The 26,416-nt window shown below is 43.7% G+C and overlaps 1 protein-coding gene across 3 annotated transcripts; it reads left to right on the top strand.

Moving 5' to 3' along the window:
- Nucleotides 1-460: 460 nt before the first annotated feature.
- MALT1 (MALT1 paracaspase) lies at nucleotides 461-19,571 on the top strand. Of its 3 annotated transcripts, XM_059847735.1 has the most exons (17): nucleotides 461-629; nucleotides 1,411-1,577; nucleotides 4,003-4,124; nucleotides 4,524-4,674; nucleotides 4,777-4,955; nucleotides 5,187-5,283; nucleotides 5,913-5,945; nucleotides 7,013-7,039; nucleotides 8,119-8,151; nucleotides 8,995-9,198; nucleotides 12,236-12,413; nucleotides 13,568-13,642; nucleotides 14,048-14,175; nucleotides 15,739-15,888; nucleotides 16,580-16,737; nucleotides 16,931-17,056; nucleotides 17,798-19,571. In XM_059847735.1, exons 1-17 carry the CDS (start codon nucleotides 478-480, stop codon nucleotides 18,260-18,262), a joined length of 2,445 nt encoding a protein of 814 aa, XP_059703718.1. In that variant the 5' UTR covers nucleotides 461-477; the 3' UTR covers nucleotides 18,263-19,571. The 3 variants fall into 3 exon arrangements, with proteins under 3 accessions (XP_059703718.1, XP_059703719.1, XP_059703720.1); XM_059847736.1 differs by lacking the exon at nucleotides 5,913-5,945; XM_059847737.1 differs by lacking the exons at nucleotides 4,777-4,955; nucleotides 5,187-5,283; nucleotides 5,913-5,945.
- The last annotated feature ends 6,845 nt before the right edge of the window (nucleotides 19,572-26,416 follow it).

Genomic DNA, 26,416 nt, shown 5'->3' with positions numbered 1-26,416 from the left:
CCGGGTCCCCTCAGAGCCGCGTCCCCTCAGAGCCGGGGTCCCTCAGGGTGCCGTGCCCCCAGAGCCGGGCTCCCTCAGGGCGCGGTGCCCCCTCAGAGCCGGGTTTCCTCAGAGCCGGGTCCCCTCAGGGCGCGGTGCCCCCTCAGAGCCGGGTTTCCTCAGAGCCGGGTCCCCTCAGGGCGCGGTGCCCCCTCAGGGCGCGGTGCCCCCTCAGAGCCGGGTCCCCTCAGAGCCGGGGTCCCTCAGGGCGCGGTGCCCCCTCAGAGCCGGGCTCCCTCAGGGCGCGGTGCCCCCTCAGAGCCGGGTTTCCTCAGAGCCGGGTCCCCTCAGGGCGCGGTGCCCCCTCAGGGCGCGGTGCCCCCTCAGAGCCGGGCTCCCTCAGGGCGCGGTGCACGCGCTCGCCGCCCCGTCCCGCGCTGCCCGCACTCCTCGCGCGGCGCTTCCTTCCGGGCGGCAGCACCGCCCCGGCGAGCAGCCATGGAGCGCGGCGCGGCGGGGCCGCTGCCCCTCAGCCGCCTGGCCGGGCCGCTGCTCCGTAGGCTCAGCGAGCTGCTGGACCGCGCGGCTCCCGGCAAGGGCTGGCGGGAGCTGGCGCAGCGAGCGGGGAGCCGTGGCACGGTGAGGCTGAGGTGAGCGCGGGCGGCGGCGGCGGGGCGCGGGTCAGCGGTGCATGTTGATCTGTCTAATCCCGTAAAACACTGAAGTCCACTTGATAAGTGAAGGTATCATCACATACTGAAGGTATCTCACCCCCAGGTTTGCGTGGCGCTGTGATTTAAGGAAGGAAACGATGAATCTTTTTAGTGGAAATACATAACCTTGTATCCTCTTTAGGTAGCTGTCATTATTTCTTTATTTGTGTTAATTGAATCCGCTGTGATTGAAAGTGCGTGATGACAACGACACCAAAGTTGAATCTATAAAGTTCAGACACAGTTAACTGCACTGCACAGTAGGTGTGTTAGGCTGCGCTCCAGCAGTCACTTGTTTACAACAACTTTAAAATCAGCCTTCCTGTACTTTGAAGTTAGGAGTCTGACTCACTCTCTACGGCTTCCGAATTAGGCTCATGGAAATGAAAGGTGCTGTACTACTTTTTCTGCTGACACTTTAAAAGTGAAAAATAGAAGGTTTCTTAATACATTTGCTGAGAATTGTGAGGTATATGCATCTCTTTTACCATCCAGCTCACTAATACCAGTTTCTGTCTGTGGAGGTGTCACTGAATAACCTCTGAACTCCTGAAACTTGAAGGAAATGCTGCAAATATGTCCAAATCAGCTAGGAATTTCCCATCTCTAGTTTTAAAAATCTTTTTTATTTATCTAGAAGTGATTGTTTACCCAGGTCCTTTCTGAGAAAAAGGTATTGAGAAGGTGTGTGCTGTGTCTTTCTCCCATTATTCCATAGCCCTCTGGACGTGGAGCAGTGCTCTCTCCAGGTGCTGGAGCCAGAAGGCAGTCCCAGCTGGAGTCTCCTGAAGCTGCTGGGGGATCGGGGCTGCACTGTGGTGGAGCTGGCGGAGTCCTTGCAGGCCCTGGAGCACACAGAGGCTCTCCGGTGTCTCAGCCATTCAGGTCAGTTCTGGGCTGTGCTTTCACTGCAGCCCTGGATTTTAGACTGGCAACACTCAAGGTAGCACTCTACAGTAACCAAAAACATCTTAGTGCTTGGATTCTGGTAGCTGGGATCCAGATGATTACCAAGGTTATTGGCTGATCTGATTCTGAGGTTAGATGTGAGCCAGGTGTTCGTGCAGTGTTGTTGCAGACTTGGACTTGGCTGGGTGTTGCCATTCAGTCTGCTGACTGGGGTTTGGTCTCCCTGTGCCTCTGGGAGATGCTTATGGACCTGAGATGGACAGACAGGTGGTGCTGCCAGCACTGGGGTCTGGAGGTGTCAGTAACTTATCCCAAGTGAAGGGGAAGGGTCCAGTTAGGGCAGTTCCAGTACATGCTGGATTTGGTCCAGCTTGCTAACTGGACAAATTAATTTAGGATAGAACTGGATTATTTCCTACTAGCATGTGGATTTGATCCTCCTTATGCATCCTTTGCAGCTCAGCATATTCTGTGATTCAGTGTGGTTGTTCCCAAAGTCTAGGAAGTGGGGGTAGCACAAGGAGATACACAAGTAGGACCATGTAGATCAAGTGCTACTTGCTGTACTACAGAACCAGAGCCCTCTCTTAGGTCCTTCTTCTTCAGGATGGGGTGAAATTCAACCTTCTGGGAAATGAAAAACCTTCTCTTTGAATGGGAAATGGAAATGAGTCCTGCAAGCTCCTTGCCATGCTGATGGCTGTCCTGTTCTTTGGACAGTGTGTGAAAAGAAGCCATGGGCTGAGAACCATTGTTAGGACAATCTTGGGATTTTTCAAGTATATTGTAGCAATGCTTTTTGCTCTTCCATCAAGTGTTTCCCAGTGTATCAGCTAAAGATATAACAATTGGATTGTAGGTAAGATTATGAACACTGAATTTGCATGGCTCCAAAGTCTGGTAACCATAGATGTCACTTTGCCATATTCAAAGGTAACACTTATGCTCTTCATTTTCCAAGAAAAATGGAAGAAGTATTTATGTGTCTTTGTAATCAATCACAAAATTAAGCTGGAAGGTTTTTCTTTTTGAACCATTAAATTCCATGGTACATACAGGAAGTGACTGTGTAGTGCTGAATAAACACTACACAGGAAAAGAAATGAAACTGTGAAGAAATTATGGATCAGATTTCTTAGAACTTGTTTGGAATGCTTCTGATGAGTGCAAAATGCTTACCTTCCAATGGATTTTTCTGATCTGTGTTCTTAAGAGCTGTTTGTGATGCAAATCGGGGGAAATTTAAAAAAAAAAAAAGTGGAAGTTTTGTAAAGAGCAAGCCTTCTTAATTTTTCTGTCCTTTAAATTGAAATAGTATAATTGGTTTTTCTGTTGGTTAATGTTAGAGGATTGTGATGCTCAAAAACTACTTAACAGTTTAACTGCAGAAAGCAGCAGAGGAAGTGTTAAATGAGGAACTGAGGTAGTGATCTCCAGTGCTAGGTGTAGAAGGAAGTGATTTTGGAGTAAGGAAGGCAGGGAATTTCCAAGTGCTGCAGCTTTCTTGGAGTAGCTGTCGATGTGTTCCACCCTTTCAGAGAAATCCTGTGTGTGGAGGCAGCTGATAAACCACTGTCCTGCCAGGCAAGGCTGTGTGATTTCCAAATGCCATGGGCTCTCTGTTTCAGGCTGTTGTCACCGTGGGTTCTGGTCTAGTTGTACCATCCAGAGCAAAGAATGCTTCAAATCATGATTCTTAAACTTTCTGTTCTCCTTCTTCTGATGACCTTGGCTATACCAGTGGATTTGGTTTTGGGACCCTCCTGTAGCAAGATCTGGAATGGTTTAGGTTGAGAAAATAACTGCATCATATCGGAGTGGTGTCAGAGTTGCTCTCCTGGCAGTCAAGCTTTGAAGAAGAAAATTTGACCTTGCAGAAAACCCCAGCCCTGTGTTCTGCAGGACTCAGAGGCATAAAGCTGAAACCAAAGATTCATCTCGTAAGAGTGCATAAGGAATAGCAGGAAAATGTGCTCTGTTGGACTTAAACTCTGACTGCTTTGATTCCCTCAGGCTGGGCCTTAATCTGAACAACTCAAAGAAATTGTTGGGAGTGAGTAAACATTTAAAACTGAGAATATCTTTCCAAAAAGGGATCTGTGATACCATGAGACATATTATTTCCCTTAAAATTAAAATACATGAATGATATACTTTAAATCTTTTTTGAGCTCCATCTAGTACTGATCAATTTGAGCATGCATTTTGTGTAGTGGAAGACAATTTTGAATGTCCTAAAGTAATATAACTAATTGGAACTGTGTGTATACACAGTACAAATTATTTTCAAGTACATTTAATGACAGAAAAGTTCTGTGCTCCAAGGGCAATTTAAATGCAAATATAAATTATAGACTTGTATTTCTTCGTAACTTTCCTATGTGTAAATTCTGTCTTAAAGGTGTAAAGATCATTGTACAGCCAGACTCTCAAGCAGTGCTCTCTGGTCAGGTCGTGAAGTTGTGCTGCTGGGCAACAGGACACCCATTTGTGCAATACCAGTGGTTCAAGCAGGAAAGAGAGGTAAGAGTTCATAGAGAATGGAGCGTTTTTAAATAGTGAAAATAAAACATAAGATTTTGGACTGTCCTTTTTTTAAGACTCTTATTCACAATGAGAGAAGATTGCTGTATATACTCATAAAACTCATAAAGTTTAAGAAATACTGGATGATCCTACAAACATGCTAAAACAAAACGGGGATTTCTTGTGTTCACACCACTTCATTCCTGGGGGCTGTGAATGTGGAATGGGGCAGAAAGGAAGCTGTAAGTTCAGTTGTCTCAGCCTATCAGTAAGTTTCAAGTAAGTGAAGGAGTTGAGGATGGTGTTAAGAACTTAGAAATAAATATTATAATGCTTGATCCTGGTTAAGATTAAACCAATCAAAATTGAAGTAGTTTTGGTTCACCTGTGATGCAGGTTCCCCATGGTAATTCTCCAGAACTGGTTTTGAGTCCAGTGAGTGTAAAGGATTCTGGCTTTTACATCTGCCGAGTGAACAGTGAATCTTCTTTCATGTTCAGTCGGTGGGCACGCCTTGAAGTTTGTGAGCTTCAGGATCCGCCTCACGGTGAGTGGCAAAAACACCTTCCTCAAGGCTCTGGGGTCCCTGTTGCTGTGCTTAGGTTGTCTCACACTTCCTTTTCTTGTTACTTCCTTTTCCTTTTTTAAGGGCTCTTAACAGGTTTGCCTGAAAACAAGTTGTGCATTTGTAATCAGCCTCAGCCACAAAACCTGACAGTGGGGGATGCTTTGGTACTGCAATGTGGAGCTGTTGGAAACCCAATTCCTCATTACCAATGGTTCAGAAATGGATTTCCTTTGGCAAATGGGAGCAAAAATGTCTACACAGTAAGTTACTGCAGTGGGTCACACTTGGGAGCTAATGTTAACCACCTTGAGCTTACCACAGAAAGTTCCCTTGAAGAAAATAATTTCTCCAGAACCTTGGTAACTTCTGATGAAGTGCTGCTTTTAGTTTTTTTACTCTTTTTTGCTGTGGGGCTTAGATGCAAGGCTTAAATACCTAATGCAGGTACTTTTTGGAGGTCTGTTGGGATGATTGTGATGATGCTTGCATAGGTAACTTACGTGGATGTGGGACATCAAGGAACATACTGGTGTCATGTATTCAATGACCGGGAGGACGAAGACAGCAAGAAAGTAGAAGTCATTATAGGTAAGGAGTGCTTCTATTTCATACAGGTCAGCTCCTTTGTCCATTTCTCCCACATCACTAAAATTTATTTTTGAAACTTTCAGTATTAAGGCAAGCACATGCCTTCTATATTTTTAGTTTATCCATTAGTTAAAACACCTGTGCTTGCATCCAGCAAATGGCATTTTAGAGTTTTGGGGTTTTATGGTAACCAGCACAGAATTGCTGTCCTTTTTTGGCCCTGGCAGCATGTATGTGGCTTGTTAGCAGATTGCTAGCTGATTTGTGCTTTTTGACAACTAAAAACCACTTTAACCCTTGCTGGGGACATGAACTCTGTTACATGGAGTCCTTCAGCAATCAGGAGAGGTGAGATTATTCATTTCAAGTAGAATGAATGAACACTTTTCAGTGCCTGTGTATTTGCAGTGAACTGAAGAGGACTTCCTAACCTAAGAAATACCCTAGTTTAGTACTCCTGAGTTTCAGGAATCATTACTGTACTGTGTTATATTACAGCAAATTTACACTGCTGTAAAGTGAGCCACATTGCACAGCAGCTTGACAATGCCCTTTGTCTTCCACCTTGTGTGCTATCTCTCATAACTGAGAGCTCATCTTCCAATTTTTTCTCCTCCTTAAATCACAAGGAAGGAAAGCTATGGCAGTGGAGTGCACAGAAGGTAATGTAAACCTCTAATTGTGAATCAGTTTTAAAAATCGGTGATGGGAGTGACAGGTTGTTGGGTGTGTTGCTGAAAGGCATGTGTGGGTTTTCAGGCAAACCTGGGTTTAAAACACTGATGGATGATGCAACAGTCCTTCTGCATGTGCTTCTCTCTTCTTTGCCTGGACACCATGACCTAGATCTCACAGGAGAAAAAACAGGCTACTTCCTTCTTTTGTGGTATTCAAGTGATCTGGAGATTTCTTTGGTGGGGCTCAGGAGGCAACATCCTAGCAAGAAAATCTGGAGATATTCGGGAACCTGGATGAGCTTAGAGAGCTGGCTAGAGCTAGTTCCAATGCCAGCTCCATGTCTGCAGAAGTGTTTCTAGCAACTTCCTTAGGATGATTTCTATTCTCCTTTTGCACTGTTGCAACAGGGAGAAGTGTATTGTGACCCTTACTGTTGGTACCGTCCCTCCCTCGACTGCTGAGCATCTCAGAGTCTGCAGTATCTGCAGCATGGGGGATTGGGTGCGAGGCTGCCCCCAGAGAGCACTGGTGCTTCAGAGATGTGCATTTTCTTTTCCCTGCTTTCCAGTGGTCTCACAATACAGAGGTGAAACCCCTGGTAGCTTAGGATGTTTGAAGATTGTGTCTGAAGTCTTTCTGAATACACATGGCTTCCCAAAATCAGATTTTTTTCTCAGGATGTTGCTTTTTCAGCAGCCCTTCAAACATCTGTTCTTCAGTAGGATGATTCTGATACCTTGTTCCTTTTTCCTTTAACCTACTTGCATGCCTGTGGGATTGAGGTGTCCTAACTGTTCCCCTCTTTGTTTTCACACCTACTGTACTGTCTAGCACAGCTTAATGTATTGCTATAGGATTTTCTCTTCTCTCTGTGGAATAAACACAAAAGGTTTGATTTGCACAAATGCAAAGTCAAAAGTATTTTAGAAATGTAGTTTGTTTTCTGTGTTCAGCTTTGTTTAATAATGGCATGGCACTTATGTTTTTACTAATAAAATGGGGGTTCTGCTTCTTGTTTAAACTATTATTTTATTGGTGTTTTCCTTCACAGAAGATTTAAGTGATCTTCAGGAATCAGGTAAGTGATAAGTTTTGAAAAACTATAACTTGGCATCTTCATTTTATGTTACAAATGACTGAAGGCTCGCTGGGTTGCAGTATGAACTTTACAGTATTTGGATGTACCTGTAACTGAGAATTGAATAGGAGCTGGTATCACCTTAAGAGCAGCACAGCTTTCTAGTTCCAAGAGATTTAACTTGAAGCATACAGAGAATCATAGGGCTGCTGTTTGTAAAATAACCCAAGGCTGCACATATACTTACATGGATACAAAGGGAGTTCTCTTTCTTGTCTGGGGTTTCTTGGGACTCTCAGTTTTAGCACATTGCTGCTTTCTCAGATAATTAAGGTGAAAAAGATGTAAGGTGTCTGGCTATCACTCATCATATGTTGAGTGGCATATTTCTTCCAGTCATGTTGGAGTCAGCCAATGTGATTTGAAGCCTGTTAGGTGGTTATTGTAGAAGTATAGCTCCAGAGGGGATTATCCCTGATACAGTTTTCCCAAAACCTCAACTCCCAAAGATGGTTTCCTGGGTTAGATATCAAATACATTTATGTTTACCCAGCCTCAGTTTCAACCACTGAAGGGTTTCTCTGTCATACTGTGCCATGTTATCCAGGTGAGCCACTTTGGCACACTGCTTACTGTTTCTCTTGGCACAGCACTGGCTTTGCCACCCCTCTGTGAAGTACAGAATAAAATAATTTTCACATTCAGATGGAAATCCCTGCTAAGCATCTCCCACCTTGCATGTTGCATTTTGTTTGGAGAGGATGAACTGGTCAGATGTCACTGAAAATGCCAATGTGCAGTTTATGAGATTCAGCATCTATTCTTTCTTAATCTATAGAATTAGCTATTCACATCCTGTCAGGATTGTTTGCTGGAAGAGGGTGAAGGAAATCATCTAAACAAAAACGACAGTATCAACAAAACACCCCCAAACCCCACCAAAACAAAAGAGGGCTTTTTCTTGCATTAAACTGGCAAAGTGTTAGAGAAAGCAGTGCTACTGGACTGTGGCTGTGGGGGAGATGCAGTTCATTTTCTGTAGTCACTGACACACTGCTCTTTTCTTCTATTTCAAACAGACCCAGAAGAAGAATCAAGTCACAGACCTGTGGGTAAGTAGTTTTGTACTGAAATGACTGTATGCATTTGACATCTAGGATGCAGATTTTGCTGCTCCTGAGTATTGCTGCTACTGACACTGCCAGTGCAAGACCCAAGGGGCAAGAGTGCTCCAGGGAAGGAGATCTGTGGATATTTGTGTAGTCCTTTTAGAATGCTTGTTTGCCCTTTCAGGAGTCAACTGTGCCGAGTGCACCAGTGTTTTAAGTGACCCTGTGAAGCGTTTGCACCTTCTCATCTGTTTCAGTTTACTGCTTCAGATTCCTGTGCCAGGCCTTAGCCACTGTGTTACTCCATTCCTTTGAACACTTGGAGCCAGTGGTATTGGGATGATGTGATAGAAAGCATTGCTATCCTGTCTGCTAAGGAAATGCTGTCCTTGCAGCTCTCCCCGTTCCGTCCTGTGGGTGCTTTGATGCTGAGCTGAAGCTCATAAAGAGATGGATAGCACTTGTGATATGAAGAATAGTTGCTGGGTTTTTAAAATTCTTAAATTTGCACTGTAGACTTGAGTGGTCAGGCATGTTGTCCTGATACTTAACCAGATGGAAAGGCTGCTGGCCTCTGTCAGAATTTTATAGCTCTTTCAGGTTCATTACTGTGACAGGGACTGTAAGTGTTCCCCTCTCATGCAGGTGAGTTTTTTACTTCAGGCTGAAAAGAGAGTTGAGCTGTGTTGTTGATGTGGGATGACTTGTAAAATCAGATAAAATATTGTGCCTGAAGTGAGATTGATACCCTTTTCACTTTGGAAAACTTTAAATTTAAAGGTGTTGAATCCATGGAATATAAACATGTGACATGTTTTTTTTTTTTTTCTCTGTGTGTCTTGGCAGCCACAGACAAGGTGGCTCTGTTAATAGGAAACATGAGCTACTGGAACCATCCCCAGCTCAAGGCTCCAATGGTAGATGTCTATGAATTGACCAGTTTGCTAAGGCAGCTGGATTTCAAAGTTGTCTCTTTGCTGGATCTTACGGAGTCTGAGATGCGAAATGCAGTGGATGAATTTTTACTTCTCCTGGACGAAGGAGTTTATGGTAAGTTCACGTAAATCCCTTCTGAACTAGGTCCATTTTGTATGTATCAAGTAGCAAACATCTGGTATTTGCCTCAGCTAAACAACCTTCAGGGTAAATATGATGTATGTAGAATGGGAGGAATAAGTTAAAGGCACGCAGCAGCATATCCCTCGACTTTGGTTAAAATGTTATTGTTCCTTTACTTTTACAACAGATCAGATGTTTGAACTTCATTCTTTAACCATGCCTAAAACTGCAGTGGAGGCTTTTATTTTGTTTGATAGTATTGATAGTACTTTGCTTGCTTAGATTTGATTTTGGGGTGCAAAGCATGAGACAGAAGTGGGGGAGAGCATGATGGAATTGATGCATGGAGCAAAAGCATTACATGGAAAAGGCCAAGAGTGATCTGGTTTGGAATGTAAGAAAAGTTCTTATGTTTTCTGCTACTGCCATTATTTTGTCATTTTTCTAAGATTGTATTTGCTAAGATTGTTTAGAAAACTCCTGAAATTATTTAGGACAGTGAGCAAAATGTTTTCCCAGGTCCCTATTGGATTGTAGAATTCCTGTAGTAAAAATCCATTTGAGAAAACATTATTTGATCCCTTTTTGGAACACAAGGTCAGCTTATTTATTAGCATGACTTTTTTTACGGATGTGTTACCTGATGCTCTCTCTGTGCAGAACTGCCTGCTCTGACATTTGGGCATTTATATCTGAGCCAAAACCTGCCTGACACGAAGCCTCGGTCTGGCAGGAACACGAGGCTTTTGAGAGCAGTTTGCTTTTATTATTCCCTGGGAAATAGATGGGCTTATCTATTTGGGTGAGCTTTGAGATTTTTGCACCTTCTCAATTTTTTCCCCTAACTGTGGACATGAATGTAGCAAATAAAGTACTGAAAGGCTTTAATTAATTTCTCAGCAGCACCATATGAAAGCTCTTACATGGCATATTTTTGCAGTTGTACTTTTCCAGCCAGTTGATACAAAAGGTAAGCAGAACAGATTTCGGTGGTGTATGGCAATACCTACTTCTGTTTAAATGATTACTTTGTTCTTTTTGCATAGTGGCTATGAATGGCTTAAAGCCTATAAAAGATGCTGTCAGTGCACAAATAGGTAACGATTTATTGCCTTTTCTAGTGGGCATAGCTTCAACTAGAAGAGGCATAATGACTACTGCTGTTTAGTCCCTGCTGCATATAAACCTGATGCTTACTAGGTTGTGTAATTCTGGCTTACTGCCAGGAAAGTGGCATTTCAGATGCTGGTCCTTAAGAGCAGGAGTAGTAAACAAAGTGATGATGATTGTCTCCTCTGCTGTCTTAGTCTGTGCTGTTCTAAATGTAGGTTGCAATTAACATTGTATTCCACACAGGGTAAAAGCACAGACCCGTGTGTTTGAAAGGCTAAAAATATTTAGGCTGCTTTCTTTTTAAATGAGAGGGACTGAGAGAGGGAGGGAGGCAGATATCAGTTAAATGCTGACGTCTCTGAGGAACTTGAGCCTACTTAAAATTGTTGTGTGTGAGTCTCTGTTGAGGCCCTCCAAATATGTTTACTCCACTTACCCCAGGTATGTGCAGATTTATTTCTGATCTTGAGCTCAGCGTATTAACTGCTGCAGGTACTTGGCACATAGCACAGTCATCTGCCAAGGATAGAAAAGGAATGTAGTCAGTCAGTCCAATTACTTACAGAATATGTGCTCAGATACATAGAATCTCAAATATAACCCTGATTTAAGTCCAGATCCGAGCTCTGGAAATCACATGAAGACTTTCTTTTTAACCTAGGGCCTAGACACAAGGTTCTGCAGTTGCACTTTATACCATTTTTAGCTCTCTTGAAGCTCTCCAGGCTCAGGTAGCCCTCATATTTTCATTTTTGTAACTATGTGTACTGAAAAGGTGAAAACATCTAGCATGCCCACCTCCACGAGCTAGTAGGTTAGGGTGAGGCTTATTTTGGGTTTTATCTGAATCGGCCAGAGTTGTAGTGACTTAAATTTTTCAGCAAATGTTAGTAAGAATAACAACATAAGAATATGGTATCTCCAGCCAGCATAAATTGTCAGATTTCTGTTGACTTTTATTCAGCTGAGCACTATATTCTAATTGCAGATCTGACCCACAGACTGCTTTGACTAGATAAATAAAAATTCTTTTTAGAAGATGGAATTTGCATCATTAAGGAAAACCAGCACTGGGAATAAGCAATAGGAAAATTCAATTAAATCATACAAGCCTCTGGTAACTGCATTTTATGGTAGTAAGATTATTGATTCTAAGATCATCTAATCTTCATGCAAATTTAAATTACTTTAATATTGGACATGTTTATTCATATAAGGAATATCTAAGTCCTAGTTTGCAGCTCCCTTTCTCAGGGTTGAGAAAAACTTGCTTGTTTTGTTGAAGATTCTAAATCTTAAAATGTTGTAGACTGTTGTGCAGTGACACATGAGGGACATGATGGCAGGATAATAATTTCTGGGTAAGTAAGCATGCAAAGAGTTTGTTTAGTAGACCCAGAAGAGTCATGAGTCTGTAACTAGGAGATATAGCTGCAATCAACAGAACATGAGCTGTTGGTAGTCGGTAATGGGGATGTGCTCTGGAGTCCTACCAAAGTCTTCAGCATTATTTTTTTTTTCTGTCTATAAGCTGCAGACTTAGTGCTGCTCAGAGCTTTGTAATTGCACATGTGGAGAAGATGTTTTACGGTTGGCACATTTCCTTGTTCCTATCTGTGAATTACATTACACATAACAGGCTGTCTCTGCTAAAGGTCATAGCTATTAGAGCATTTTAAGAGTATTTAACTTGGTGTGTTTATGCAAGTATCTAACTGATTCTATTGCATGGTGATTTTCGTGCTGCTTTTAATTTATTGTGTTGGTGTATTGTGGAGTTGATGCTATTGTGGCTTGGAGTGGCTGCAGTGAACTCCCTGGCCCACAGTCAGCGCTGTGCATGGCAGTTTTGACGCGCTGAAATGGACAGAAGCCTCTGATGCCCTGCTCACTATCACACCTGTTTTGAACTCAGGTTTGTTATACTATGCTGGCCATGGCTACGAAAACTATGGGAACAGTTTCATGGTTCCTGTTGATGCCCCGAATCCCTACCGCTCAGCAAACTGCCTGTGTGTGCAGAACATCCTGCGGCTGATGCAGGAGAAGCAGACGGGACTCAACGTGTTCCTGCTGGATATGTGTCGCAAAAGGTACCTCCTGCATCCCCGGGAGCTGAGAGCTGGCCTCAGCTCTCTGGGCTCTGGACAGAAAGCTGGGCACCTGCAGATGAGAAGTCTTTGGGCTGAAAATTCCCTGTACTGCAAAGTTCGTGGTTCTGAGAATTCACAGGCTGCACCTGAGTGCTTTTAGCATCAGTAGGATTCACCCACAGACTTCTGCCCACAGCCTTGGATAGAGATGTGAACCTGGTGGTTAGACTTTGTTCCCATGGGTACATACCTGCCTCCTGATTTCAGTGACATTTATTTCTTTTCTGCTGCTGTTTTTTAGAAGTTATAAACAGACTGATCAGATAAAAGTAAAATTTGGCATCTTAAGGAAGAAACAAGACCCTTTCCCCTGGGATCATTATCAATCTTCTTCATTACAGGGAGGAAGGAAAGCCCTGTGATCAAAGGCATGTTAACTTAGCAGAAGGGCTCAAGTGAAGTGCTTATTTTAGAATTCCTGAGAGCCATGGATTTTGCTTCTTTACTGAGGATGTTGTATCTTTATTTAGAGGTTAAAAACCAACTGATTTATGGGATTTTTCTAAACAAAGTACTGTGTTCTTTCCATGTTGAGAAACTACTATGATCAATTAAACTTGCACTTGAAATCAGCTCTTCAGTCAGCACTTCTGGCAGTTGGTCTCTGAGGAATGTTTCATAACAGAAAGTTGCTGGCACCTTAGTATCTGTGGAGCCTCCAAACTTCTCTGCTAATGAAATGCCCATGGCCCAATTCAGCTTCACAATCTGCTGTCCAAATAGAAAATCCATCTACGTAAGCCCTGTAGTAACAGCACCATGTTTGCTGGGGAAAATAAAAATTTTTAAAAACATGCCATTTTTGAAATAATCTAAAATGGGTGGATATCAGAATTGTGTTTTGCAGAGATTGCAGCCAAACTCTACTGGTTACTACAGCATGCCCTTCTCTGGGTAATGCCTGGTGCCTCTGTCCTACACTGCCCTCAGGCAGAGTGTTGATGGTGCTGACTTTTGTATTTGAGCAGTCAGGATTCATTACAGACTTGGAGGAGTGAAACAAATTACTGGTTCTGAACTCTCTCTGTTCTGTGTTTTGATTTTGTTGCCATTATGAGTTCTCACATTACTATTTTACTTTCTTGTGTTTACAGAAATGAATATGATGACACGATTCTTATCTTGGATGCTCTGAAGGTTACGGCCAACATTGTTTTTGGATATGCAACGTAAGGAAGTTATTCTTCTGTGCCACAGAAATTACTGAGATTGTACAGCTGATCTTTTTCAGAATTGTTCTGTGGGCCAGTAACCTTGGTCACTTTTCAGGTGCAAAAACTGCTGAATAGAAGTAGTCAGGAGCTTTACTAAAGTTGTCAATAATAAATTTAAGCTCCTCAGTTAATTTAAGGTCCTCAATTATGAGCAGTTTGATGAACAGGTCTAGTCTGTGATGTCATTTTTAAGAGAAACTTCCATCAGCTGCTTGCAAGGGAACATGAAGAGCAGGTTGGCCTTGGACACAACTGGTTTTCAGATTGTAGGGTTTCTTTCCCCATTCCCAGTATAAATTTACTCTTAATCCTACAGGTTTTTCAGTGTTTTTTCCTTGACCGATGCTGATGATCTCACAGGTGCCAAGGAGCAGAAGCTTATGAAATTCAGCAGCTGGGGTTGGCCAATGGAATCTTCATGAAGTTCCTGAAGGACCGTTTGTTAGAAGACAAGAAGGTCACTGTTCTGCTTGATGAGGTTGCAGAAGGTGAACTCCAGCTTACTGCACTAACAGTCTCCTCATCAGTCTGCATTACTGAAAACAACTTTGCTTCCGTGTCTTTCCTCTCATGGTGAATGTCTTACACTACTTAAATCTCTTTCTTGTTGTGTTTTGTTCAGATAGCAAGTGCTACTGGGCAGCATATTAACAACATTCCTGATGCTCAGCTTCTTTAATAGTGTTCTGTTTTATACTTTCCTCTTCAGTGAATCTTATTTGTTCTCAGTATCTTTCTGCATGGAGCTTTGAATTGTCCATCCACAAAACTGCTCTTCTGTCCTGTGGTGCCAGCTGCTTGTGGTAGTCCAGTCGTTTGCATGTTCATTTAAACAATTAACATAATCCTACTTGCCTCAGGGTGCTATAGCAATGATAATGATTTGTCCTCTAAGTGCAGTAAAAAGAGCAATGCACTGTGTTAATTTGCCTGGTTCAGTGATTGTATTTTTGATGGGAGAAGCACTAAAGTGAAAAGTGTGGAGGGAGAGCATACTGCTTCTGTGCAAACACTGCTCCAAGCACAGAACAGTGTCAGACTGGTGTGTGTAGGTACATCAGCCCAGCTCTGCCCTGGGTTCAGCAGCCTGGGGCAACTGCAGGTCACAGAGCTTTGTGTTCTGTTCAAGAGTGCAGGGAAAGACTGACTTGTCAGGCAGCATGACAAGCACTGCTGGGACTATTCCCTGGTGTTGGGTGCCAGGGAGTACACAGGTTCTCTGCAGACAGTGCCAGAGGAATGTTCCCATTAAGTGTTCTATGGAAACAGCCCCCATGGAAAAGGCTGTAGCCTGCTGGCTCCACGGTTCTTGCTGTGCCTGTGCCACAAGAGTGCAGTGCTGGCTCATGGTCAGCTTGGTGGCCACTAGGTCCCCAAGCAGGTCCTTCCTTGCAGAGGTCCTTCCCTGCAGATCTGCGTCCCAGTGAGTCAGGGCCCTTCACGGGCCTCTGCAAGGGATTATTGCTGCTTGGGAGCAGTCCTTGTTACTGGACTTCATGACATTCCTCTCTGCTCAATTCCACAGCCTGTCCACAACCCTCTAAGAGCAGTACAGTCTTGTGGGGGATCAGCCACTCCTCTCCATTTTTAATCATCTGCAAACTTTCCAAGTTTTGTTCTCTCTCCTGACACGTGGGTCATTAGTGATGCTGTTAAATAATCAATATTGGACCCTTGTATCTAAACCTAAAATACTGCCCTTGCCCCCAGTTCTTTACAATAATCTCCTCCAATGGAATTACTCACATTCTTGAAATTTGCCACTCTAATTAGGACCTTACCCAGTCAGAGCTGTGATGCTGCTTGGACTGGCTCTGAGGAACAGGGGACAATGTTGGCCAGGCTGCATGCAACCCCTTATGGCTCTGCAGAACTGCTTTGGCTTCAGGGAAGGAAGAGCTGAGCAAGGAGTCCCTGTAAAACTGCAGCTCTTGATGGATGTGCTGGCTCTGGCATAACCACAGTAACCACACATTGCAGGAAGGTACTTAATTCAGTTGGAATTGCAGCAGCATTGATTTTGAAAGAACCTCTCTGCATCTTGTTTTTAGATATGGGCAAGTGTCCCCTCACCAAAGGCAAGCAAGCCCTGGAGATCCGCAGCAGCTTGTCAGAGAAAAGGGCATTAACTGATCCTGTTCAACAAAGCACATCTTCTGCAGAGTGCCTGGCACGGAACCTGCAGTGGGCCAAAGCTCATGGTACAGTACAGTCTGCTTTCAGATGATCCTGCTGCCATGATGGGAGAAGGGAGGGCATGTACTACTGAATGGAAATGGAAGAAATTCAAGGCTATAGCTACATTTTCATTACTATGTTCAGTCTGAAGTTTTTGGGTTGGGGTTTACCCCTACATGAGATAGTAATGAACAAGGTGACATGTAGAATTCATGTATATTCAGTACATTTAAGACCACTCAGACACTGGAGGGGAGACTTTCAGGTTGTCTGTCTTCTGGGACAGTCTCCCAGTACTGCTTGTCTAGCAGTGACATTTTTAAGATGTCATTGATCTCATTCTAAAGTCATCACCTAAAATAGCCAGGTGAACCGTATGGTAAATGTGCATGATGAAAAGAAGTTTTCAATGCAGACAACTAAGAAAAATAAAATAAGACTGAGATGAGTTCCAGGCCAGTGGGGTTTAAGACCTGCTTTTACCTTTTTCACCTAAACCTGTTGGAGTACATCTTCAAATTTCTTTGACAGCTGGGGCAGAGGGTCAGGGATGGCATTTCTAAGACCACTCGTCATATAGGAAGGCTCTCTCAGAGATGCAGATGTTTATTTGTGATCCCAAACACTTAATTCTTGTTTGTTAAATGACTGAAAAAGAAAAATGCATGTGCTAAATTTATATTTAGACTGTAACAATGTGTTATTTATTGGCAGAGCTTCCAGAAAGTATGTGCCTTGAATTCCAGTGTGGTGTTCAGATTCAGTTGGGGTTTGCAGCGGAGTTCTCCAATGTCATGATAATCTATACACAGATAGTTAAGAAGCCCCCTGAAATCACAGCTTGCAGAGCCCACATCACAGACTTCCCACTCGTAAGTGCTTCCTGCTGCTGTCTCATGATTTTGCTCCACTGAAGTTGAAAATTTTGTGCTCCACCCATATCAAGTTGCATCTTCTATAATAAAATGGGTCTAAAATGCTGTAACTTCTCAAACTGAAAGAAATGCTATTTTATGATCTACAAATTCTAGATCATCAATTAAGTTTTTTTTTTTCTTGCAATAGGACTTGGATGTAGATCCTAAAGAGGCCAATAAAGGAACTCCTGAGGAAACTGGAAGCTATTTAGTATCAAAGGACCTTCCCAAACACTGCCTCTACACCAGGCTGAGTTCACTGCAAAAACTAAGGGTTTGTATATACTGTTCATTACAAGTTTGCCCAGATAATTGACACTATTTATGTTGCTTTGCAGTTCTGTTGAGGCAGCTGTGTATTGTTAGTGTAGTAAGTGCTTTGGAGGGAAAGACTGAATAATAACACAGTTCAGTGGCTTTAATTTCAGCTGAAAAGTAAAAGGCAGGGAATTGATTCATATGCAATCCTGTAACCGGTGTGCAAGGCCCTTTGTATTTTCCAGGCCCATGCTGAACTTGGCCAAGATGGTTGTTTTTGTGCAGATCACCTATTGCATGCTCTGAGGGTGTTCCTATGCTTTTTAAGAGGAACATGACCTGAAGCAGAGCTGCCTCTTACAAAGTCATTAGTAGGAGATGAAAGTGTTGTGTATCATCAGCCTGTGCTCCTGGGCACACAGTTTTTGAAAGGTTCTGTTCAGCAGAATGGGGCACTGCTAAGTTTCTCTGTATCTTTGGGTCATGGACATCTGTGCCAGACACAGCCTGGCATCTCTTCTTCAGTGCTTTTGGCAGTTGAGGTAACACAAGTGCTTCTGGAAATACAGACTGTTCAGTGAACAAGTAGTGACCAAAAGAGGACATCAGGAAACAAGGCCTGCCCATTGTGTGTCTCTAGCTCCTAAAAAGGTCACTCTAGTTCTCCAGGAGACTGGAGCCTCTCTAAGGGTTTCCTGTAGTGTTTATTTGGAGAGGAAGTATAACTTTTTCTCTCCCCTTCTTTCTGCTTTTACAGGAACATTTAATCTTCACTGTTTGCTTGCACTATGAGTATTCAGGAATAGAAGAGACAATGGATGAAAGAAAGGAGATTAATGTTGGGAAGCCCCTTATTGCTAAATTAGGGCTTCACCCTGGATTCAAAACCAAGAACTGTCTCCAGACATGTTGCATGCCTGGTTATCCTTTTCATAATCCAGCAGAATCGAGTCCAGAGGCAGCTGAATACTACGTCCCTAGTCATTGCCAACCCAGTTCCTCTCCAGGTGTTTACCATGCAAACTGTACTTGCTCAAACAGCATCACACAACCAGAGGCATGTTCCTGCAATGGAACTTCCAGGATGTTGGCTCCGAGACACGAAGTACAGCATTACTCACCCACTGTGGAAAAGCGTAATGTACCAGTAGAGACCACTGATGATACTGTTGAACTGGAATTCTTCCTCTCTGACAGCCTTAGCTTCTCTGAGCAGCAATAGCTGGGATGTGGTTGGACTAGACCATAATGACATCCTTGAACAGAGGGGCTGCCTCTCCATCTTCTGGAGTCTGGAGAAACTTCTGGACAAGGCCCTGGAGAGTCTAGAGTAGGTGCTGGGAATGAGGTTGTGATGAAAAGTTTTCATACCTTAAGAGATAAAACTGGACCAATAGATTTAGGAATGAAAAATACATTCTTTCTATTTTTTTTTTCACCCACTATTTGTTGTTTGGTACAGAGAAAAATGTGAACTGCTCCAAGTTTCCTATTCTGTTCTTTGGCCATCGTGTGTTGGGATCAGTCACTGATGTTCCAGTGCCTTGGATGTAGCCGGAAAGCAGCTCTGACTGCATTCTCCTCTCTGATTGCCACATGTCCAGCGTCTGGCAGCATCTGAGAGGGATAAGATCTGTACAAGGAACCCTGAAGAGCCAGCAAATTGACATCACTTTTGTTTTTAAGAGAACCACAGATTATCAGAGGGAGCAAAGTTTCTATTTTGATTTTTTTTCTTGTACATAACACTTAAGATTTTTGCTGATCTGGTTCCTGGTTGTTCATGTTCTGGAAGAACACTAACTGGAAAGATGAGGGCAAGTGCCTGCTCAGCAAGCAAGGTATTGTATGGTCAGTCTCACAGACATGCTGAGGGCTAAAACAAGAATCACAAGAAAAGTGATGTTTTATTCAGTCATTGAAAGTCTTGATGCTTTGAAGATGCCAAAAATATTGGGGTGTAAGGAAACTAAAATCAAAGGGAGTTTTCAGACAGGGGTAGTAGCCTTTCCTGTACTGGTAGTATTGAGAGGAAGAATTGCTTTAATTAAGATCCTCATCATAAAAACAAGATAAGTGAATGTTATTGAGGCAGACAAGCCTGTTTCAATCTCCAGTGGAGAGTGCTGCAATCTGGTGGCCTGGCAATGTCCTAGTGTGGCCATAAAACTTTTGAGATGAGAATGTTAATGCTTTTTAAACTAAATCTGGTGATCCTCAGGTTGCTCTGTGCTGAAAGGTGGATATAGGTACATGGATATAGCTATTTCCAGGATGACAGCCATGCTTGAAGTAATCTGTACATGAGCTTGAGTTTCTCTTTTCCTTCTGCAGGGTGTTAAATAGCATCATACCCATTAATGAATGAGATGTACCTGCATTAACTATTCTGTGCAGTTGGCTTCTAAATCAGATTACAGCTTTATACATGGTCGAGGAGTGTACTACTTAGCTAATACTTTCTCAGTTTCCTAATTTGTATAAAAGTTTATTATTTTTTCTTACTGTGTAATAAATTGTTGTCCACAAAATTTATGTACTATGTGCATATATAGTTGCTACATTCTTCTACACCTTCCAGCCTTAAAAAGCCCAAAACTTTATTGAAACAAAACATGTAAGGAAAGAATTTCCTTAACAGAAAGAAGGGGAAATCTGAATAATGAGCTTCAGCTCAAGATATACAGATCTGAGCCTGGGCTGATAGCCTCACTCCTCGAAGCTCAACCTTTGCCTCTGGAGAGGTGCAAAGGCATTTGATCTTTAATAGGTACCCTTGGACATATTTGTACGTGCATGTATGTACTTGTGTGTATGTGTGTGAATTGATTTAAATCCTCTATGGGAAGTATAGTATGGATATTGCCATCTTGGAGCTAGAATTAAATTCCTGCTGCGCTTATAGGTATTGAATCATTTCACAAATGTTAAATAGTCAGCAGTTAGGTGCTGCCAAATTCTTCAGGCATAAACCCCTGCCCAGATCTGAACCCTGTGACTCAGCAGCAGGGCCTCTCTTAGCCTTTGGCAGTCATGGTGCCTGTGTAAATCATTCTACATTGATTCTAGACAGATTTTCCTCTCTGTGCATCATCCATGTAGCAGTTACCAGAGTGAGCCCTGCCATTCAACCTCATCACCCTTTTGCACATTTACATTAAACCTGCTTTTGCTAATACCTGTAACAGAAGTTCTCTAAGTTACCTAAATCACTCAGACTTGTCCAGATTGTATGACAAAAGTCTGCCTGTGGCAGTAGAGTGTGTGGAGGAAAACTATCTGTCTGAACCCTCTTTAAAAAGAGCATGGTGATGGAAAGGCATTTTCTCACTGCAGCACTGTCTTTGGGAAGTGCTCTAACTGCTTTAATCATTAGTGTTTAGAATGAAATACTCTGGTTCTTCAGTGCAAGCAGCAAGCAGCACCCATTTCCTTTGGCCTAGGTCCAGGAAAGCACTTTAAAAGTTAAACAGGCATAAATTAACATTTCAATCTCAGTGAAATTGGTGGGATTAAAAGATGTGCCTAAACCTAGGCAGTTGTTATGGCTCTCTTTGACTTGTGGTAAGCTTTCTAAATCAAAGCCTCAGGGTTTTGTTTTTTCCCTACAGTGGAGTTATTTGGAGATAATTATTTTTTGCTGAAGTATCTGATAGGCTAAATTACTTTGCCCTCTACTGTAGCATTGCTGTATGGTTTCGTATAACTTAAGTGTTTGTTACCTGAGTTTGGGTGTTGAATATGTTTAGAAGGAAGGCTTAAGGTAATCTATATAAACTCAGGCTTCTCTGGCAAAAGAAGGGTTCATGTGCTTCAGAAAGGCCAAGACACTTCTTCCATTGTCCCTAACACACTGCAGTAAGGTGGGAGTGCATTTACCTTCTGTGCCTCCATAGAGCTGTGCAGGCTGACTCCTCTCGTTATCCTGAGAGTCCTGAAATTGCCTCTGGCTCCAGAAGACCATCTGCAGCGTGGAACTCTTCAGCAGATTTCAGGGCTGGTGTTGCTGTCTCTGTAGTTACTGCCTTGGTTCATGCATCAACTACTTTTCCTCATTTTGTCAGCTAATTAGTAACTCTGGCAGCTTTCACATGCAGTAAGCTCCTGGGCTATGTTCACCCTGACATAGATTCCTCAGTGGTGTAATGTGGATATGTTTCGGTATTATCCTTACACAGAATAGAACACAGAATAGTTCAGGTACAGTAAGATTGGCTCACGTGTGAGTGCAGCATTCTGAGCTCCAAGGTTTTTGCTGGGAATTGGAGATAGGTTTAAAGTATCTGTTGGAGAAGAACAGGTTGGGAATTTGGTTTTGTTGGGTTTTTATAAAAGATTGATCATTTAGTAATTGCAGTAGTCTAGGAATGGAGTGAGGACACCTCCATGTTGTGGCATTTAGGCAGTTAGTAATTTCTAAGGTATTGCTGCAGCAATTTAGTCATACCCAGCTTATTTGAAGAGCTAATGAGAAGAAGTGCTGTGTCCCATCCTGGTTGCTGGCACGCAGTGGGCAGGAACCCCGGATCCTGCGGGGGTGTGTTACCACAGCGACCAGCCTCCGCATCTGCAGCGCATGTGGGAGGAAGCACCAGGCCTTCCCCAGCTGCCCTTCAGACAGAATCTGCTGGCACCCTGCTTTCAGCTTTCAAAGTCACTTGTAATTAGGATGAAAAGTCTTCAACCTGTTATGCAAATTACTTCACTACACAAAAGATCAAGCAGCTCTCAGATGCTTCCTGGGCTCTCTGATGACTTAACATGGTGGTTATGATTTATTTCATATCTTTAAACATGCGCCAGCTCTGCTTCCCAACATCCTGTGAGAAGAGGGATGTTGACTGTGCATGGCAGAACAGACTCACCAAATACAAATACTCACCTGAGTTGGAAGGGACCCACAAAGATCACGGAGTCCAGCTCTTTGCTGTGCACAAGGCCATTCCCAAGAGTCACACCCTGTGCCTGAGAGCATTGTCCAAACGCTCCTGGAGCTCTGGCAGCCTTGGGGCTGTGATCATTCCCTGGGGAGCCTGGGCAGTGTCCTACCACCCTCTGGGGGAAGAACCTTTTTCTAATATCTAGCCTAAACCTCCCTGTCATTCCCTTGGGTCCTGTCAACAGTCACCACAAAGAAGATATCAATGCCTAAGCATGTCGGCATTGATAACCCCTGAACCCCTTTTCTGTGGGTTACCATCAGGCAGCCTGTCAGAAATTGCTCAGATTATTCCCCTCTGAAAGGGCTGTTTTTCAGAGCTGTAGGTGCGTAAAGCAGTCCCAGGAGTCTTCTCTGTTCACATCCTGTCTTCTTTGTGCCTGTCAGCTCTTGTCCTCTCTTTCCTCTTCTGCTGAATGCCAGCAGTATGCATGAGACCTGCCTTGCAGGACCGGGATTGGTCCAGAAATTTTTCACAACTGCTTTGAGATATTCATAACATACCAAATCCGGTATGTTTTTGGTCTGTAAGAAGCATAACAGTCTTTTAAGAAGCTACAGAGTCACTATAAAATACTAGTTTGCTGATTCTCAAAGCTTTGTAGGCTTTGTTTTGTCCCTGCCTCAGGGATATGCAGAAAATTGCTGCAGATTCTGGTTCAGTGTTGCAGCTGCAAGAAAACACAATTTTGTAACACCCATTGGATTACTGTTTCTTATTTTAGTGGAAATAGTGGGTTTATTTGAATCAGAAAATAGCTGTGCTTCATGACATGCTGTTTACCCATGCTGGCAGGTGGAGAACTGCAGCTGTTTGCACCTCACTGTATCCCAGAACATAAATCAGAGGTGAGAGTCATTACCACTGCAGAGCCTCCCTGCTAGTTCCTCTCTCGCTGTCTGCACTGGGATAATCCAGGTTTTAACATGAGTACAACATGCTTTCCTCTGGTGGGATACACAGGAGCATGCCACTTGCCAGCTGGACTCCGCTCTGGTGTTGCCTTGCCATCAGCATCTTTTTTCCTTTTGTGATCTGATGAGAAGAGCCATGTGCCCAGCAGGCCCTTAGTACCCTGCATTTGCTGGGACACCTTTTACACCTCCCATCGTCCTGTTCTATAAAACAATCCATGGGAACTCCTCATCTCTGCTGCTGGCAATCCAATAATCCCTTCTTTTCTTTATAAGCTCCAATAAACAAAACCCCTTTTTTGTTGTTGTTTTGTAGAGACTGTAAGTTTCCATCACTGGAAAAGCTCTGTCTTATGTCATGCAACAATTCTTAACAGAATATGATAGCAAAGAAAGATTTTGGGTTTGTTACCTAAAGGTTCCCAAGATAAATAACTGCCCTTTCTCAAGTCATTTTGTTTACAGTTATTTTCCTTTTAGACGAATTTGTTAAATATTTTCTTATTGCTATAGTCTTGATGCTAGACAATATTTACAATACAGTTAATGTATAGTTAATAATAAGGCTGTCTTGAGAAAGGTATTAATAATGTTTTTCCTTATATGAGTTATCCCGAGTCACTGGTGACAGCAGCTTCTCAAGCTGGCAGATGGTGTCTCTGTAAGAAAACATGTTTTCTTGCCTTGCCCATCAGTTCATTCCCAGACCGAGCAAAGAGAACTCGGTGGTAGTAGCATCTGTTGATGGAATAGTTCCTGTTAAACTCCATCTGCCTGCCAGCTCTAGGATGTTCAAACTGTGGTGTATACATAAGGTACAAAGGGTATTATTAGAATTCTGATGTATCACAAAGTAGGGTGGGTTTAGTTATGTAAGACAGGCATTTTTGCACAGCTCTAAGAAGTAATAAAAAAAATCTCGTGAGTAGAGAGATGATGTGCAGCAGTTGCTTTTTCAGCCTGCATTATTATTTGCATCCATGCAGTGCAAGATGGAGATTTTTGACTGATCTGAAGCCAAGCCAGTTCTTGCACGGTATCAGTGTGGGAGCCCAACTTCTGAAGCAGAGGTTTCAGAGGTGAAAGGACAAAGAGAAAAGATCCCTGGGGCTGGAAGTGAGGATGACTCTCCTCAGACAACGTGAGCCTATAATGTGGCAGATGCAGGCAGCCCCAGCACTGTCACTAGTGACAGCAGCAGGTGCCTTGCCGTTGGCTGGTGGTGGCCCCTGCACTGCGTGGGAAGCCCACGCTCAAGCACAGCAGCTGGGGAATGTGTGCCCCCACACCTCGTGTCCCACAGGGAGCCGTGCTCTGTCATTGGGGGACCCTTCCACCCTTCCCGGCAGGGGCTGCAAGCTGTAGCTGCTGCAGCTGTTCTTTCACATGAAAGAAGTCAAGAGCCTGCCCACCTGTACTGCAGAGGGGAAAGCCATCTGAGACTGCTAACCTGGCTGATGGAACTTAGCATGGGCTGCTGCTGGGCAGTGAAACCCTTGGGGCTGGGGCTGGATGCTGCTCTGGTGGCTCTCCCTTCCTCTGCACCCAAGAGATCATCCTGGTCTCCTCTTTCCCTTTCTGAATGTGAGAGGGTTGTCCCTAGTGCTGGTGCATCTGAGGGGCAGTGTGGCATGCTGTAGGGTGGTGCAGTATGCCAGCACAAGTGTTTTTCTAACTCAGGTGCACTCTAAAGTATTTTTGGTGGTGTAGGTTGTTGGGTTCTTATAACACTTCCGTGGAGTAGCAAAGCACTCAGCAGGTGGGAGTGCTGCAGCTTCCCTCCCTCTTGCCATGCTACCACAGGCAAAGTAATTTCTGGAGCATGGGTAAACCCAGTAAGGATTTAGTGAACTGGCAAGGACAGGATGTGTACCTTGGGCTAGGGGACTGCCTGCAGTAGACCTTGGGGGTCAGGTTGTCAGGAGAGGGAAGCTGCCAACAAGCTGTTGTTTGAGCTGCAGCCAATAGCCAGCTGTTATTAAATCCTGTCTGGTGGGAGAATCACCGCAGAGGCAGCAGTATTTGCAATCTGAAAGAAGTTAAAATGGTGATAACAACCCCTGTCTGTCGTAGCGACCAAAAACCAGGACATGCCAGCCACCAACCCCCACTGGCGGCATCTCTTGCTGATCACTGTGTGTTCAGAGATTTGTTCAGTAGACTTTTATGGCAGCAGACAGGAAAGCTTGCAACATAGGAAGCAGTGTTGTTACACAAACTAAATGGAATTTGTATAATCCTGACTCATCTTTGGTAGGTGGGGATGAATCAGATGTCCTTTTTCCAGCAGGAGATGCCAAGGACCAGCATGGAAAGTATGAGTGCTTGAAAGACTCCCTGGCCATGCCGGCCACAAACCAGCAAGGCACCTTGATTTTAACTTTGCTTTCATTGGAAGATCATCCTGGGGGGCTTGGAATCAGGAACCACAGCCAGGCTGAGCTGCTGCTGCCACCCTCATCTGTGAGGACAGCATTTCCTGAAGTAAACAGAGGAAAAGTGCCAGAAAAATCACTCTTGGGTTCCTCCTTCTTTTATTACGTGTTTATTCCATTTTCCAGAGAAGGCTCTGGAAAGGCGGAAGTGCATGCACAGCTGCTGCTGGTCCCGAGTGCCTGTGTGCCCGTTCCTGCAGAGGGGCAGCACCTCTTGTGTCACAAACACCATCCTCAGCTCCCCTCTCCCCAGCTGTCCAGGTGGCAGCCCTGAGGGACCAGCAGGAAGCCTGCCAAGCTGTGTGATTTGGGATGGATTTCTCAAGCTCGTTGACACCCGGAGCTATGCACCTCTCCCACTTCCTAAGGCCCTCCCAAAGCAAGGGTGCAGCTGTGCCTGTTGTGTCTGTTCTCACAGACACAGAACCCACCTGGGTACTGGAATTGAGTGTCTTCTCTCTCTTCTCGGTCTCCTCTTCCAAGAAAGAAGTGTGTGGAGCACACAGATGATGTCTGGCCCCACTCATGCCCATAAGTCATGGCAGCAGTTGCAGGACCACATATGTAAACTGCTGGCAGTTTCTGTCCTCGGTTCCCTGCTTGAAGTGATGTATTGGGTAGTTTGGTGGGATATATACTCAGCTATACTAAGATTTTCTGAGAAAATTTTATAGATAACATCTAGGACAAAATGTAAGTTTTACAGCAACACTGGCTCTCTTTGTGTGGTTTGCGGGATCACTACATGGGTATTACTCATCTCCCATGCCGTGTTCAGGTTCAGTGCTCTCCTTTTCCTGGATAAATCCACAGAACACACAGCACAGGAGTTGTTGATGGGACCATCTGCAAAAGCCTAATGGCTCATTCATTAAGCAGTGAGAACTGCACCGCCACAGTCTAATCAGATATTGTATGATGAATAATTCAGAAATAATCTGCGTATACTTGAATAAATATAAGGAGGAGGAAGGAAAAAGCCACATACATATGGCACGTTAAGGGAACAAAACAGGCATTCTTCAATGTGCCAGGCTGCTGAGCTCTGTGGTACTGATGTTAATCACGCAGGTGCCTAATTCCTGAT

This window comes from Haemorhous mexicanus, chromosome 5 (assembly GCF_027477595.1).
Source record: "Haemorhous mexicanus isolate bHaeMex1 chromosome 5, bHaeMex1.pri, whole genome shotgun sequence".
NCBI lineage: Eukaryota > Metazoa > Chordata > Aves > Passeriformes > Fringillidae > Haemorhous > Haemorhous mexicanus.
Note: the sequence above shows the minus strand (reverse complement) of the source record. Positions and strands in the feature narration are given on the sequence as shown.

Bases quoted from the DNA above. Each gene is read 5' to 3' on its own strand.
- MALT1 (XM_059847735.1), top strand. From the start codon at position 478: ATGGAGCGCGGCGCGGCGGGGCCGCTGCCCCTCAGCCGCCTGGCCGGG. The intron at 4,125-4,523 runs GTAAGAGTTCAT...CCTGTGATGCAG, and splicing joins GGTTCAAGCAGGAAAGAGAG to GTTCCCCATGGTAATTCTCC. The intron at 8,152-8,994 runs GTAAGTAGTTTT...GTGTCTTGGCAG, and splicing joins ATCAAGTCACAGACCTGTGG to CCACAGACAAGGTGGCTCTG.